Source organism: Dipteris shenzhenensis, chromosome 18 (genome assembly GCF_047967505.1).
Source record: "Dipteris shenzhenensis isolate YYH24624 ecotype China chromosome 18, Dip_SZ_1.0, whole genome shotgun sequence".
Classification (NCBI taxonomy): Eukaryota; Viridiplantae; Streptophyta; class Polypodiopsida; order Gleicheniales; family Dipteridaceae; genus Dipteris; species Dipteris shenzhenensis.
The window spans coordinates 38095201-38113040 of record NC_141613.1 but is presented as its reverse complement, the minus strand read 5'-3'; the positions used below and the strand labels follow the sequence as shown (position 1 = coordinate 38113040).

Sequence of the window (17840 nt, the reverse complement as noted above, 5' to 3'; positions counted from 1 at the left end):
AATCCCCTGCCTTGTGAATGGGTGAAATGGTATTGAGAGTCCATGTGCATGGGAAGCCAAGGCAAATGGCTTCATTAAAGAGCTTCGCTAGGATCGGAACTAGGATGTTAATCCCATATGCAATGAATTCAATGCATAGTCATGATCTTTGGCTCGGCCATTATGAAGCTTCATCATGGCATCCTTAACAACCCCTTAGTGAAGAGCGTGCAGGAGGTGGGACGAGGCATGTGTGATAGGTTAGGAGCCGGCTGATGTAGCATCTCATAAAGTGTGCGTGCATAATCATACCAAACCTGAGTGTCTGTAAGGGGTGAGGGGAACCGCCGCTCCAGAAATCTCCGCCACTAAACAGGATGTTTAGTAGTTCCTCCTCATTTCGGCGAACGAAACCTTGTTTCTTCCTACGCACCAAGGATACTCATGTAACATCTCTAGTTCGCTCAGAAGGTTGTGTTGTGAAAGGCATAGAGACTTGCACTCATCATTGTACCACCTCTTACAAGGGACAGTCCCAAGTGGTGGTGAACAGGTGGAGAGGGTAGTGCGAGGTAAGGCGTGAAGGGCAGCCCCGTGGAGTGAACGGGTGACCAGAGCTGCGCGGCCCTCTAGTAGGGATATGAAATCAATATATGTGAGAAGTGTACGAAGGCGGGCTGAATACCTAGGTGAAGACTACGGTCAAAATGTATGTCATGATAGGTGGAATGAGTAACCGGTGGTGTGAGTGGAAGTGGCCTGCTTGGTCACGCTGATGATCTCAATCGGACAGCCGCACAATGATAATGTGTTGGTAAAGAAATTTGGTAGTTGATATAATTGAATTGTCTTTTAAAGACCTTGCCTCAACCCACTTGATGCTGTAGTCTATCACCGTCATGACGTAAGGATTATCGGCTAGGTGGACAACGGGCTTGAATGGGCCAACGAAGTCAAGGCCCCACTTGTGAATGGCTCCAAAGGGAGAACTGGATTGTGCTGCATGCGGTTCGGGTTCTACCAATCTTTGGCATGCGTTGCATTGCTTTGCAGAGGCAAAGGCATCACCTATGACTGTGGGACACCACAGGACAGCTTAGAGGATTTTGCGACTGGTCTCCCCCCACTCTCTCCCCTCTCTCTCGCGCGTTGTCGTGGCAGCTTGCCTCTCCCACACTCTCCTCTCTTCTCACTCTCTCTCTCTTCTAAATAGTAATTGTTAATCTTGACTCTCTAAACCCTCAATCCTAACAAATAAAAACTAATCCCTAATCTCTAAACCCTTAACCCTAACTCCCAAACCCTAAACCCTAACCCCCTAAACCCTAAACCCAAACCCTAACCCCTAAACCCTAAACCCTAAATCATAACTCCCAAACCCTAAATCCTAAACCCTACCCCCCAAAACCCTAAGCCCAAACCACCCAACCCTAAACCCTAACCCCCAAACCTTGGACCCTAAACCCTAACTCCCAAACCCTAAACCCTAAACCCTACCCCCAAACCCTAAATCCAAACCACCAAACCATAAAACCCTAAACCCTAACTCACAAACCCTAAACCCTAACCCCCAAACCCTAAACCCTAAACCTTAAATCCTATGAGTGTTTTCAGTAATATCATTTATTTAAGTAATAGTTTTAATTAGGATTCATAAGTAGAAGTGGAATTGATAGTAGGAATGTGGGAATGGGAGTGGGAGTTGGGAGGGTGGTAGTGGGAGAAAGGGAGAGTGCGAGTGTGGAAGTGGGAGTGGGAGTAGGAGAGGGGAGGTGGGTGTGGGAGCTGGAGAGGGAGTGGGATTGTGGGAGGTGGGGATGGGAGTGGGGGTGGGAGGATGGGAGTGGGAGTGGGAGTGGGAGAGGGAGTGGGAATGCGGGAGGTGGAGATTGGGGTGGGAGAATGGGAGTGGGAGTGGAAGAGGACGTGGAGATACGAAAGAAGGGATGTGTATCGCCGGCCCCAGGAGGACGTTGATAAGGAAAAAATGGAAAGACAACAAGCAATTATGTACTTCACCACGTCAAATAGGTGAGAATTCATACGGATCAGCTGCAATGTGGGCTCGTAGAGGGTGAGCTTATGAACCAGATTCCAGAGCAGATATCCAGAGCACACAAATAACAAGTCAATCTCCCACACAATCTGACTAGAACACACACAAACTCTTTGAAAGAGGGGAAAGACTCACTTCCCCCTCTCTGCAAGCCCAACCTACACGTACCATGCTTGCTCATCGACGAGAAGCTTCCCTCTTCTATTACATAGCCACATGCATGAGCAGGATGCCTTCCCAATCAGTCCAGCCACCTCAGCCTAATCTGGCACCTCACCAGTGACATTTTACCACTCTCAAGACATTTCCCCCAAATCACATAAATGCACATTTTGGACCTTTAGTCACACAATTCCCACACACATTAGCATGCACATTAAAGCTTGCATGCACCCCTGTACACACACATGAAAAGCCCCTTGACGTGGGCACCAAAACATGTCAAATTCCCGTAGCATGCAAGTGCACATTGACTCAGAATAATAAAATAAAGAAACCCTTCATGACTTGATTTACATGACCCCAAAAACATTTCACTTGACCACACACTAGACACCCTTGCTCTGGAAGTCTGGTACAACCACATTGCATTCCCATGAAGTCCCTGCAAAACATACTTTATTATCTCAAAGAAAATATACATCAGTCCATCATGCTTGTGAAAGAAAATTCCACAAATGCCAAAAGCCCACACCTACCCTGGATGTGTACAACTATGTGCCTGCCCACAACTATATACACTGCTAAAAAACTTGATACAGATTTTGTCCTATCATTTTGCCCATCCCCAAGTCTGCAGACATTCATGTCTTGCAGATAGAGGGATATAAGATTTGCATTTCTTCAGAGATATCCTCATCCATGAGGTCTTCTGGCTTATTTGGTTTCATCACAGCAGGTCCACAGCCGCCCACACTCATGATCCTATGAAAGTATTTCTTTAATCTGAAGCCATTCTTATGCTGCTGACCATCCAAATCCTCAAGTTGATATGATCCATTATTTCTTCGTCACACGAAAAGGTCCATCCCATTTGGTCACAAATTTCTTCTTGAAGGTAGAATCCAGACTACTGTTGTATCTCAAAACTAGATCACCCTCCTTTATTTTCTTATCCCTGAATTTCCAGTTTGCTCTCTTCTAATTCTCCTCTTGAACTAAAGCATAATGTTCCACCGCCTTTTGTCTATCTAGTTGTACTTCTTGCACTTCCAAGGGCAACAGAGCTTCTTTCCCATAAACAAGATGAAATGGTGAAAACTGGGTGCCTTCTTTTACTGCAACTCTGTAAGCCCATAAAGCCCAGTGCAAAGCAAGATCCCACTCCTTCTCATAGGTTCTCATGATCTTTCCCATGATATTAGTACACAAACCATTAAATTTTTCATTCATCCCATTACATTGAGGGTAATATGGACTTGCATATCTGTGTTTAATCTTCAGCTTACCACATAATAAATCCATCAGTTCACTCCTGAAACCTGGACCTCTATCAGAAAGCAACTCCAATGGTACACCAAATCTACAACAGATATCCTCATACACACACTTACATACAGATTTTGCATTGACAGCCCGTACTGCTCGTGCTTCGGCCCATCTCGTCAAAAAATCCACAGCTGTCAGCATATAACAATTTCCCCTGGCTGTCATGGGTAGAGGACCGATGGCATCTATTCCCCATTTCTCGAAAATATTATAAGCAAGCATGATATTTCTGAGTTCTGGATGTAAGATCCTTTACTCATTTGCTGACACTGTAGGCATGACTTGCACCAATGTCTTATGTCTCTCTGGAGGGATGGCCACACATATCCTTCTGTAAGTATTTTCTTTAGCATGATTTTGAAAGCAAAATGTCCTCCACATACTCCCTCATGATTAGCTTGTAAAATATGAAAAACTTCTCATGCCAGGGAATTCTTCTGAGCACCAGATCAGCCCCTTTCATGTAAAGAACATCATCTATCAGACAACACGAAGTACAGCTTTTAATAAATCTGTATTTTCTTTGTTTCGGAACTTCTTCAGGCACTTTACCAGTTAACAGGAAGCTTTCCTCACAAGCTAATGTCTCCCTTCCTTTGTATAAGGGTTCCTACACTCCTACTGCATCAACATAGGCTGCTGTAATTTCCTGCGCAGCATCATGTGCATTTACATTCTGACCTCTTTCAATATGCTGGAGTGTCCAGGCATCCAATTGATTTAACAATTTCTTCACCGCACTTATCCATCTCTTCAGATGAACATGCTTAACCTTCCAGACACCTAAAATTTGCTTCACAACCAACAGAGCATCTCCCTTAATCATGAGTCTCTTAATACCCAGACTAATGCATACTTTCAAACCTTCGAAGAGGGCTGCATATTCAGCTTCATTAAAACTGTTGGCTTCAAGCTGAATTCCCATTTTCTGAATCTCATTTCCTCTAGGATCATAAATGACAATTCCTCCTGTACTTTTATTTAAACTTTTTTTGTAAGATCCATCAAAGTGTAAAACAAATGCATCCTCTAACACTTTTTCTTCATTCATGTCAGTATTCTTCTCCACATCTTCAACTAAAATAGGTCCTTCCTTATGGGTGAGGAGATCAGCCAAGGAAGCTCTAGTAGAGTTCTCAACCAAGAAGGTAATAGAGTACTCCTGTAACTCTACTATCCGTTTAATCATGCTCCTGGAGATGTTTGTACTATTCCAACATATGAGGCAGTAGTGAACATGAGGTGAGAACCACAAAAGGCCTGGACAATAGATAAGACCGAAATCTCCTACAAGCATACAAGAGGCTAGCCAGGACTAATTCACCCGCTGAATACTTTCTTTCTACTTCACTCTTCACCCTACTGGCATAGTAGATTGGCCTCATATATCTGGAACCCTCTCCCTGTTGCAAAAGAATAGCACCAATAGCATCTGGTCCCACGGACGGATTCACATAAAAAGTCCTAGAATAATTTGGTGGCTTTACACTTGAAATATGAGTCAAGGATTCCTTAACTGCCTCAAACACCTCTTCACTCTCTGCCGTCCATTTCAGAGGCTCATATTTTACCACCTGCTGAAGGGGATACAAAATCTGAGATAACATATGAATAAATCTCGACAGATACTTCACCTTTAGGAGAAAGGTATGCAACTGCTTGGTATTCTCAGGAAAGGACAGCATAACTAAAGCTTTTACTTTACCTGGATCCAGCTCAATCCCATTCTCAGATACAATATGCCCCAATATTTTAATGCTGGTCCGAGCTAACTGAGTTTTCTTAGGATTAAATTGACCACCATTATTATCAATCTTATAGAATACTTGATCTAGCTTTCCACAGTGCTCCCCTCTTCCACTGTACACACAGATGTCATCAATAAACACTTTACAAAATTTATCCAGGAAGAGTGATAAAATCAGATCTGAATTCTCTTGTTAGTGCGAGGGGCCGTTGGTAACTCCAAAAGGCATTTTCCTATAACAAAAACAGCCCCAGGGAGTGATGAAGGTAGTCTTGATTTGATCTTCCAGGGCTATGGCTATTTGGAAGTACCCTGAATATCCGTCACATAAGCTGTACATTTCATGACCCGCCACTTTATCAAGAATATCATCCAGAAAAGGCAGAGGATAGTGGTTTCTCTTTGTCACTGCATTCAGATGTTTGTAATCAACACAGACTCTCCATTTGTCTACACCTTTTGGCACTATGACCACAGGACTTATCCAATCAGAGTGAACTACAGGATAAATTATTCCTGCCTTGAGAATCTTATCCACTTCTTCCTTCAGCACATCTCTCTGTTCCGGGCTTAATCTCCTTATTTTTTGAAAAACAGGTTTGGCACCTTCCTTCAGCTCAATCCTCAGAGGCTTCCCTTTAAATCCCCTAATCTCCTCATAAGAAGTGATAAACAAATTGGGGTATTTCTGCAACATCTTCAAGTATTCCTCTTTCTCCTCAACATTGAGATCAGGATTCAATGATTGCTCAATCAACAACTGGGTTGATTCTTGAGAACATTTGGGCTGCATTAAATCCTCGATAACCTCAAACCTATCCACTTCTTCCTCACTGAACCCTGTTGCTCCCACAAAATCCACCTGTGATTCCTCATCTACCAAATCCACCAATGCTATTGTTCCTTCATCACTTTCTGAAGTCACCGAACTCTCCTCCTCACTGCTGGTTTCACTTCTCTCTGCCTCTTCACTTGCTGAATCTGGAACTTCAGCCCTGCTTACCATATCAAAATTCAATTTCTTCCCATTCATATGTACTGAAAAGATTCCTTTCTACCAATTCTGAATTGCACCTACCTTCCTCAACCACGGCCTTCCAAGAATCAAATGATAGGCTCCCAACCTTACAGGCATTACATGACAATCCACTCGACATGAAACACTGAATGCCTCAACCTCCAGACCAAGTACTATCCCTAAAGTCTTCACCTTGGAGTGGTTTGCCATTCTGATGCGATAACTAGAGGAGCGGGATATCTTCAATCCTAATCTTTCCACACAACCCTGGGTAATCACACAAATCTGTGCACCTCCATCTATATAGGCCTCTCCAAAACCCTTTCCTTTATGCCAGGCTTCTACAGCAGGTAAAAGATCCGGCAACTCTGAGACAGACATCAGCTTAATTGTACCTTTATGAGAGTTCTTCTTTGCCGGATTTACAGCCCGCCTCCATTCTTTTTTAAGCTTTCGGCATAGACCAATCAATTGAGCAAATGTAATGTTCGGTTTCCTCGCTGAAAGATCTTCCACCAAATCATAACCTCCCTGCTCCTTCCCCATGGGATAATCTGCAATTCTGTACTTCCTTCTGGGCTTCCTGCTCTTCTTCTTTTGGTAGGTCATCATCTCCTCAGAGTGCTTCCCCTTCTTTGCACTCGGACCAACCTCCTCTTCTCTATCTCTCTTCCCTAATGGCATGGCATCTTTAACTTCCTCCAACTCCAACAAGCCAAATGTAACTGCCTTACCTTTCCCTCTCTCTTCTGCAGTGGCTTTACAGATTCTAGAGACCTGCATCTTTTACTTCTACACTATGATCATTCACCCTATTATTCAACCCTGTTGGCAATGGATAAACATCACCTCCAGCATGAGGAGGCTTATCATAGTGTGTGCTGTAATGTCCCCACTCTCCACAATTAAAGCACTGGACACAAGGTGCAAATGACCCTTGACCTCGTCCTGCCTGCCACGGGCCTAGATTATTTAAAGAAGGCATGTTGCCTCTACCATAACCACCCGATGATCTACCTCTTCCCCTACCATTCATCAAGTTCAAACTCAAACTCTTCATAAGCTCCGACATTTCATGAATTTCTTCTTTCATATTCTCCTCCTTCTTGACTTCAGCCTTCCGTATTCCTGGCTTCACATGAGAGAGAATTTCAGGCACATGCTGAACCATTGGCATCTCTTGCATCATTTGTGACAATATTATCTGCTTCCTCTCCTTCTCTTTTGCTACCCTGAGAGCATCCTCATAGGTGACCAGCTCTTTACATTCAATCTTTATCCTAATCTCCGACTTCAGACCAGCAACAAACCTATCCTTTTTTATGACTCTGGGAGGACCTTCAGGTAATAGGGCCACCTGCCATTTATTCCACAACACAGTGAACTTACCGACATACTCATCCACTAACTGAGTCGGCTGTTGCTGCAATAAACATAGCTCTCTCCAAATGCCATCAGGATCTCTAACACACATAAACCTGTCCAGGAAAGCTGTCCTCACCTCTAGATAAGTCGGGTTTCTGTGAGCACCCTGATCATCACGCATCCCAACAGACAAAAGGATAGAATATGAAGAAGAACTTCTGGAGCATTCCTGTTTTTAATAAGAGCTGTAAACTCCAAGCACTCTAAAAAACTCTCTGGGTCTTCATCGGGCAACCCGTGAAATCGAGGAAATTCATGAGCCGTCTCTCCTCTTAACTGACTTCTCTCAAACACACTTCCAACCAGAAATACCACCCAACCTCTTCTGGGAAGAAAGGAAAAAATAATCACTCTACTGAAGGAAGCTTACCCTGCATCTGACCGGCATTCTTCTTCCTAAGAGCAATCATTTTCAAAGCCTTTTGAACCTTAGCACGGAGACGTATCACCCGAAGTTCAACATCAAGGCATCTATCTCTCCTGTGTCCACACTCCCCACATAACTCACAATGAATCACTCTCATACCAGGCTTTGTCTTCATAGTTTCAATCCCTAACCACACAGAAATTCAAGCAACATTCCCCAGCCAATTCTTCTGGGCCGCTTTGTCTTGAGTACCCAATCTCAATTCAAAACTCCTCGTCCCTAGCAGGATCTCCAAAAAAGATGATAAGGAAAAAATGGAAAGACAACGAGGAATTATGTACTTCACCACGTCACATAGGTGAGACTTCATAGGGATCAGCTGCAATGTGGGCTCGTAGAGGGTGAGCTTATGAACCAGATTCCAGAGTAGATATCCAGAGCACACAAATAACAAGTCAATCTCCCACACAATCTGACTAGAACACACACAGACTCTTTGAAAGATGGGAAAGACTACACAGCCCGAAACAGACTGAACTCAGAACTGAACTTCCCCCCAAAAAAACTCAGAAAACAGTCAGCCTCAGAATACTATGAACCCACAGCCCACACTCCTAAGCTTCCATCAAGAACAACAGCTCATAATTCCCACAAAGCTGCAACAGCGCCTCCTCTTCTCCCTCTCTATCAATATCCAAAAATCTCCCACAATCAAATCAACCTAAGATCACAACCATGTCAAAGAGACTTCCGATTCCTTTAGGATAGCTTCTCTTCCCTCACAAGGTAGAAGATCAGTGATTGATGAACATCTGCAGCAAGCACCAATTGCCCAGCTCCTCTAGGACAACCATCATCGATGAAGGTCACGATCCATTGCGCTTTAGCCTGCAACTCCTTGGTCCTTCTATCTCTTTGCATACGGAGTTCATGGAGTCTTTGTTGTCCAAAATCCTTCAGCTAGCAGACAACGGTACACAGCTATGCCTTAAGCTGTCCTAATCCATAGATCATCACCAACTACGCACAAACCCAACGGAAGACACTTCCAGTAATAGCCCTGCTGCCTTCATTTCTCACGGAGAGATTAGCTCACATTTATGGCGTCGCCCGCACAACCACGTAGCTTCCTCAAAAAAAAAAAACAGAGCCCTTCCAAATGATCTCAGCCAGACCACGATTCTCTGCATCAGCTCACATGCAAACAACTGTCCTACTTGTGGCTATGCTCAGCCAACGAAACAGCTCGCTATCTCTAGAGGTCCTCAGCGCCAAGGTCTTCTCAGCGCACACAAGCTCACAAACTCCCTTACGTGAAGATAACTAACAGCGTCCGCCATAGCCCTTCTCTCCCATTCGATCTAAATTCACCACATAGCCGTAGCTCAGGAGCACCTAAAGCTTATCCTTTCCAAACCTGGAGTCCCTTTTTGCCAAGCATGCAGTCGGAAATCCCCGTCTCATCACGTACGTAGGCCTTTTTCTTCATAGGCGCTCAGCCCTTTGCTTATGCACACACACCCTTTTTCATCTACGGAACCCCCCCTCCTACAGTGTAGCCCTTCAACCGGCTAGCAGTTGCGCTCGTTCAGCTGCTCTCTTCTCTTCACCCTACGAGCCTCCCACCATCGCAATGGCCTCCAACCAGCCCGTAAGCTCTTCGCAGCCCAGGTCTCTCCGCTCTCTCCTGCCACTTCCCCCTCTCTGCCAGCCCAAGCTCCACATACCATGCTTGCTCATCGACGAGAAGCTTCCCTCTTCTATTACGTAGCCACATGCATGAGCAGGATGCCTTCCCAATCAGTCCAGCCACCTCAGCCTAATCTGCCACCTCACCAATGACATTTTACCACTCTCAAGACATTTCCCCCAAATCACATTAAATGCACATTTTGGACCTTTAGTCACACAATTCCCACACACATTAGCATGCACATTAAAGCTTGCATGCACCCCTGTACACACACATGAAAAGCCCCTTGACGTGGGCACCAAAACATGTCCAATTCCCGTAGCATGCAAGTGCACATTGACTCAGAATAATAAAATAAAGAAACCCTTCATGACTTGATTTACATGACCCCAAAAACATTTCACTTGACCACACACTAGACACCCTTGCTCTGGAAGTCTGGTACAACCACATTGCATTCCCATGAAGTCCCTGCAAAACATACTTTATTATCTCAAAGAAAATATACATCAGTCCATCATGCTTGTGAAAGAAAAATCCACAAATGCCAAAAGCCCACACCTACCCTGGATGTGTACAACTATGTGCCTACCCACAGCTATATACACTGCTAAAAAACTTGATACAGATTTTGTCCTATCAACGTGGTGCAAAAATGAAGGCAGTGATATAAGAGGTGAAGGCAAGGGATGCAATGATGTAATCGACAACGCTGGAGCCCCGTCCATGTGGGAAACAAGTAAATCCACCTGATGAGGGCCATCTGTGAATAGATGATAAGATGATGCATCGTGCCCAGATCTAACAATGAGTGCCCATAAGATGTTACCGAGGCTCGCCTATCAGCTCAGACTTGCAACATACTTGCATCCTCCAAGTCAATGTTTGGCAGCAAGAAAGAATCGTCCTGAAGTCGAGGAGTGGTACTTGACGTACACTTGTTCTCGCATTGAAGTCCCCAAAAAGGACTTCCCTGCAGCTTGAGAAAGCAGCAATGTCAAAATATAGAGCTACATACGGTGACATCTCAGTCTACTCTCGGATATCTCGGTGAAAGTGGGAGGTCTCGGGAGGTAAGTAGCATATTGCCATGACCAAATCCTAGCTGTCTGGTCCTGATCCATAGAAATTTGGAATGTGCATCTCTCCTCTTAACTGAGATGGCCCCAAAAAGAGAGGATTTGTAAACTACTGCTACTCCTCCGGAACCTCATATACCGCATGTGTCCCTCGTCTCATCTCTATAAGCAATATCCCAGGTGTATCCGTTGACTAATGGTAGTGGGTGCTCTAGACTTTGATGTGTCTCTGTGCAGAAGACTATATCGCGATCTGTATAGGATTGCGAGAAATTCCCTGGTTCTGACCATAAGGTACCATCACAGTTCCAAATGGTACAGGATAGGGTCTCAGTTTCCTAAGTCTCATAGACCCCGCCCCCCTATGTGGGAGGAGGGACAGGTGTTCAATGGGGGCCTATAAGGTGTCGCCCATCTCGTACCACTGCCCACTTCCAATCCCTGCGGGCCTGATCCCGTTGCTACATTAGTGTGCACCTCTCCTCAACCTGTAGGCGTGTGAGATCCTCATCCATGGAGATCGATGGCTGGAACCACATGACTGATCTACAGCGTAATGTTGTAAGTCGTGCATGAGCATCATGGAATCATATGATGAGGGGCTGCTCCCGGTTGTGGTCTCTCCCTAGTTGTTGGGCCCTCTCAATCTTGTGCTCTATCACCCCTAGAATGGTGGCCACACTCGCCACATTGCTCATCGATATAGCTGCAGTTCATGGGATGCCACGAACTTTGATGTTGAGAGCCTTAGCGCCCCTCTGTTGTTGCACCATGAGCGTGGCTGAGACGGTTTCCTTCGCAGGTTCTCGTTTGGCCACATCCACCCATCTGGATGTCTTCTCAATTACAAACTACATGCTTGCAATCTGTGCCTCAACCACTAGTGTGCTCCCTGAAGTTGTATGTAGGGCAGTGACCTCCTCTTGGAGCTGCAAAATATCCTGTCTGAGTCCCTGTATGACACCAGCCTACTCTTGAATAGTGTGGGCCTACTCCTGTAAAACACGAACCTGCTCCTAGTAAAGTGGGCTTTGTCCTATGCGAAACAAGTTAACTCCACCTCCCCTGTCCATATACTGTGCACCTCCATGAGTAGAGCCTCCCATGCGTCCGGTGGCTCAGCTCGTGGGAACTCGTGACCCCAAGGAATCTGAAACTGAAAAGGATGTGGTACAAAAGTAGGGGGTGGGGCTGGATAGTAGGCGGTGACAGCTGGGTGAAATATGGAGATGACTGAGACTGGGATGAGATAAAGAGATAGCTAACTGAGTGGGAGAGGTGAGAGGAGGGCAAGGAGTAATTGGGCCTCTGTATGTCACCTCCAACGTGGGCGACATAAGTGATGAATCCGATGAACGAGTCTGTAGCCGGAGAGGTCAATGTCGAACCCCCAGTCGTGGATGTAGATGTGGATGTGGATGTAGATGTAGATGTAGCTGAGACTGAAGCAGATCTCGTCGATGTGGAGTTCTTATGTATCCCAGTGCTATCCGCTCCAAGTCCGCTGCGGTTGAAACACTTGTTGACGTCCTCAAGTTTTAATATGTTGAGGTTTGTCTTCTTTCTTGGGCTCGTCTTTGTCATTGTCTTTCTCTCTCTCCCCTTTTCCCATTGCAGATTATGTAGCTGACTCCTACTGTTTGTTTTGTAGATCGGAAGGACGCCCCTGAGGAAAATCCTGCGGGGAAGCCCCCCCCCATATCTCAGTTCCAATCAGCCAGTGGGTGGGTGGGTTGGGGGGGAAGGGGAGGCAGGCGGGGTGTAGGCAGAGTGGGGTGGCTTGTGGAGAAGGGAGTAGCAGGGGGGCCGCCGGTGAGAGGCGGCAGGGCTGGAGCAGCTGTAGAGCAATCGAGAGAGAGAGTGTCATAAACATAGGCATTAATCGAGATAGTAGCTGTAGCGTTTGAAAGGAGTGTCTCAACCATTTTGCAAAAACCTTCACCAAACCCCAGTTTATACAATATTTCAAGGATGAAGATCCAATTGACGCAATCGTAGGCCTTTTCCATATCAAGATTAAGCAGCAAGAACTGCTTATTTTGAGTGACCACATAGTCAATGGCAAGTAACATGTTTAGGATGGCCCCATGTATGCTCCTATCGTGAAGAAAGCCAAACTGTCTTTGATGCAATTGTGATGCTAGGATGAATTTTATCCTGACTGCTAGCACCTTTGACATTACTTTATATGCTCCGTTGAGCATTGTGAGAGGCCACCGATCACCAAGTGCCAGTCTGTTAGGTCCCTTTGGTATTAGTTTGATAACACCTCTATTGACAGAATGATGCAGCTGCCCTACTGCGCAGCAGTGATTGAGCAAGTTAGTAAGGTCCTGGCCACACAGATGCCAATAGTGTTGATATAAATCCATGGGAATTTTGTCCGGACCCGGCACTTTCTCTGTCACCATGGATTGTACGATGTATTGAAGTTCAGTGCAAGTGACCGGGCATTGCAGGAGCAAAGCCTCTTGTTTAGTAACAATTGGAAGAGTTGGCTCGAGAAAAGTCACAACCTGTGCATCATATCCTTCAGCTGGAGCAGGGCTAGATCCAACTATGGCTGACAAGTGCTGCAACATTACTCGAGCTATATTGGAATCACTGGAGACCTCATTGCCCTGCTGATCGTGAATGACAGGGATACCACTTTTTATCTTACACATGCTTGAAAAAAAACTCCAAAGGACGGTCACCTAAATCAAGCAACTGCAAGTTTAGAGTGCTCAAATTTCCAAAGATGGAGATCTAGTTCTGTGAGCAGAGGCGGAAGATATGGATCGTGGGGGGAAGTCTGGATTGCTGCAAGCACCGAGGCACATAAATGCTGGGCGAAGTGCTGATCACATCTACGAGCTCTAGCTTGCAGTTTTCCATGCAGCTTGCAGACACGGTGACATGCTGCAAACATAACTCCCAGCGCAGAACTGAGTTGGTGAGCAGAGTACCAAGCAGAGGCAGTATCTTGATCAAATGATGGTCTCCCAAAGAAGGATATGTTCATCTTAAAGGGCAACAAACCTTTAGCAGTTCTGGCCTATTGAGCGAGCTGAAAATGGAAGAGAATGAGGATATGGCCTTACGAAACAGACCCAGAATAACCTCGCCATCCACTCTCAGATCCAACCAGCATGCTTGATCAGAGATGTGGCTGCACGCCAAGTATAATCAAGGTGGCAGTTGTGCCATGTAAATTGGCGACCATAAGCAAGCTTCGCAAATTGACACCAATCAAGTAGACATAGAGAGCTTTGCAAGTTTTCCCAGGCGCTAGCTTCAATGGCAGGCATCCCCAATGTTTGGTCACCCCGTTCTGTAGTCATATTCAATCGCCTACAAAAAAGACTGGCTTATTGGCAAAGTGTGAACACATGTGATCCCACAGTTGAGCCCTTGCATGGGATACATTCGGAGCATACACCGAAATGAGAACCAAATCCTGGCCACGAATCTTAACTTCCAAAGCCAAGAAAAAACCATCTTCATCCGAAAGATAGATTCTTGGAGTGAGATCCGTGCATGCTAGAATAGCTGTTACTCCTTTCCCTCTGATAGGGCAGTTATAGAAAATTTCGTATCCATTCAAATTTAGATTGTGCAAATTGTGATCGCCTGTCTTAATTTCCTGTAGAGCACAGAGGTGTGGCTTGTATTTAGTAATGAATCCTGCTACAGAACGTTGCTCCCAAAAGGAGCAAATGCCCCTAACGTTCCAGCTAATGCAAGTGATTGCACTCATGAGAGACTTAATTATCAGGCAGCGCTTCGTCGTCTTCCATAAGTTCCAACAGTGAAGCATATAGGTTTGTAAATGGAGGTAAATGGCAAGCTTGTCCTTTGACATTTTTTAGGGAATTAACCTTGATGAACATGAAGTACTAGCACCACCTTAAGAAACATTCCGAGGCCCATCCACGTGACCCCCATCTGCAGAGGTGGTCTGCAATATTACGCTGCATCCATTTAGTATGCACGAGAACTTGTCTCTTCCCCTGTCTACATACCATTCTTTCAGGCCACCACAAATTTCTTTAGGTAGATACATGCTAAATCTATTTTCCATTCCCATGTTTTAAATGCATTACATCATAATTAAACCTTAGAACCACATCCGAGCTAGATTATGAAAGAGGCAGACATATGTGTGACCCAAACTTGAGAAAGGTCATCAGCCTTGGTAAACAATTTGCTGTGATACAAGAAAACAGAAGGAGATTAAAAACAATTACGGAGTTACAACCAAAGCTCCAAAACACAGGGAAAAACAGCGTGCTTTGCCTTGAAAGAAGCTACCAACCAGAGACTTTCCATCGAAGAAACTAGAGTGCACAGATCGTAAAAGCTCCAGTGTGTTTGCTAATGTGCCTTCCTCTTCACTCTCATCTTTCTGAGCCTCCAATAGGGATGCACTCGGGATACCAAATTGCTTACAGCTCGAGCTGAAAAAGTGGTATCTCTCCATCATGATCAAGTTTGCTTTATGCCTTGGCCAAACCTACAGCAAGAGAAGACAATGAGAATTATTTCTGCAAGCTCACAGAACCTTGCAAATTCTGGGCCAGCTGAACATATCATTTCCAACCTGAAATAGACTTGAGAAAAAGCATACAATAACTGTAAATTAACAAGCCAGTATGGATATATCACCAATGGATGCACGGAGGCGCGCACTGAAATATTAGAATGTATACCCTTGTATGGATACAAGCAAGAAGTGATCCACAGGTATTTCTGGTATTTTAACTTTCAAGCATTCGTTAAGTAGTTCATTTGCAAATCACAAAACACCACCCAGTGCAATCAAAGGCTCTGATGGGAAAGGGCACTCTGAAAAATTAAGCCATGTGAGCTAAGCGCAAACCCCAACTTGAATAGCGAATCACCATGCACACAGTGTTCCAGTGGGTGGTGGGAAAACCTATGTCAAAAAGCCCAACTCAAACCCACAACTCCCCTGCTGCCCCCCTCTTTTCCCTTTTAGCTAAATAAATTTATAGATCGAAAGAGAGATGGTTGAGAAACTGTTTCTAGCCAAATATAACGTTATAGATGCCAAAGGTCGCAATACAATGGAATAAGCCACGTGAGCTACCTATGTTGACTGCCACATGTGAACAAGACATAATGATACCCCCATACCCAAGTACCTGCTTATTACTCAGCAGGAGCGGCATGTCATGATGTGTATATCCCAAATCAGAATCTCAAAGCAAATAAAGTAAGATGAAAAACCTGACTAACCAGAACAAGGAGAACAATGCATCACAACCAAATCACATATCAAAACAACATTCAATATGATGTTGAAAACCAGTGTGATGAGTTGGATATTTATAATGTCAGGCACATATTCTCGTGCAAGTGCTAAGGATGAAAAGAGGATGCACCAAGGGGTGTAATGGTGAGAGACATTTGGGGCCCACACACTAAAATTGCAGCAGTTGACTCTTCGAGTACTCTCAGAAGGCACATGTGCTTCTCCTTGTGAGAGCAACTGGAGCACATGCTCTCTTATCTATACTAAAGAAGGAATAGGTTACTTCCAAAAATACAGAGAAATTAGTGTAAATCCATAATAATTTGCGTCTCATCTCCAAACTGGAGGAAGGGGAATTTGAGAAGATAGAGTTACCTTGGATATGATCAACAAGGAGAAGGATGATGACAGGCTTCTTGCTTTGCAAGAGATTACAGAGGGAGAAGAGGACATTTGAGCCCCTCTTGTTACAAGAAGGATGGGTGGTGCTGAAACCAGCCTTTAATATAAATCAAAGGGCAGTAGAACTACAAATAACCAGCCAATGCTTTCACATTAAAATATTCAGCAAACGACTTAAATACAGATTGGGAGCTAGTGAGCCCTTGCACCACCACAAAGACATAGATTGGACCCAAACCTTCGCGCCCCTTGCGGTATTTCTTTAATTAAGTGAGAGGCCCTAAATCCAGGCTATACAAAGGATACATTCTTTCTTGCATCTAGGGCATTCCACATCCCATTAGGCATTCACATAGCCTACATAGCCTTTACTGTTCACCACTCTCACTAAACCTAGCAATAAGCATCCATCTCTACTCCAGATTGACTGCACTCAGCCTCGAACTATTACTAGCATCCCACTCAGCCACTCAGTTCCCCACAGCTGTAACTAGTGCCCAATTAGTCATCCATCTGCTCAAAGCAGAGAAAGAAAGCATACAAGAGCTTTCTCCATTGTCCAGGACTGCCATGACCAATAGTCTCTCACCCTACGGATCGCACATATCCCGATAAGAGAACTAGCATCACAACACAGCAAACACTATGGCAGTCACACCTGTACCATCCCTCTCGGGGTTCCAGGGATACTTCCCATTCCAAGCATGGACTCTCGACCCCTGCCTATACAGCAACGAGGCTGTACTCAAGATGTGCCATCTGCCTAGCAACCACTGCCTGCATGTGATCCATCTCCTAAGGAAACCAAAAGTATGTTTCTACACAAAAGAAGAGACCCACCAAAAGCTTTGGAACCTCTTGTGAAGCTGTCTTTCGTGCATTCACCTGCCTCGAAGTCTCCTTTGGCCTTGCACTCAGAGCATTCCACATTTCCTCAGGCATCAATGCCCCTAACTTCAGCCCTGCTAGACTCTGCCTTCATCAAGAAAACCAGAAGCATCCAATTCTGTCCCAAGCATTTGCGTCAAAACCTCGGAGCTGTTACTAGCAATCCATACTGGATCACACAGGTCCCTTGCCTACCAACAAATGCATACAAGACCAATGACGTGCTCAAACTCCCAAATGAAGGCACAAGGCATTAATTGACAACTTCGGAGCCACCAACACAGCTCATCCACGAGCTAAGGAATCTCCAAAAGAGAAAGAGAGAATCCGCAGCCAGCTCTATGAGTCAGTCCTCCACCAGCGGGTGGAACCCAACAATCATGTATGGCGCTCTCGAAACACCACACATGGCCCAAAACAAGGGCCTTGTCACCAACCAGC

General features: G+C 45.0%; 1 protein-coding gene across 3 annotated transcripts in view; it reads right to left on the bottom strand.

Moving 5' to 3' along the window:
• CPL4 (C-terminal domain phosphatase-like 4) overlaps window positions 1-17840 on the bottom strand; it is a 120102-nt gene that overhangs the window by 41075 nt on the left and 61187 nt on the right. For all 3 annotated transcript variants that reach the window (XR_015542614.1, XM_087389657.1, XM_087389658.1), the window contains exon 9: window positions 15150-15347. Coding sequence is in view for 2 of the 3 variants with exons in the window: in XM_087389657.1 (XP_087245783.1) it covers window positions 15150-15347 (198 nt within the window). In the remaining variant the exon portion in view is untranslated. The remainder of the gene's footprint in view (window positions 1-15149; window positions 15348-17840) is intronic.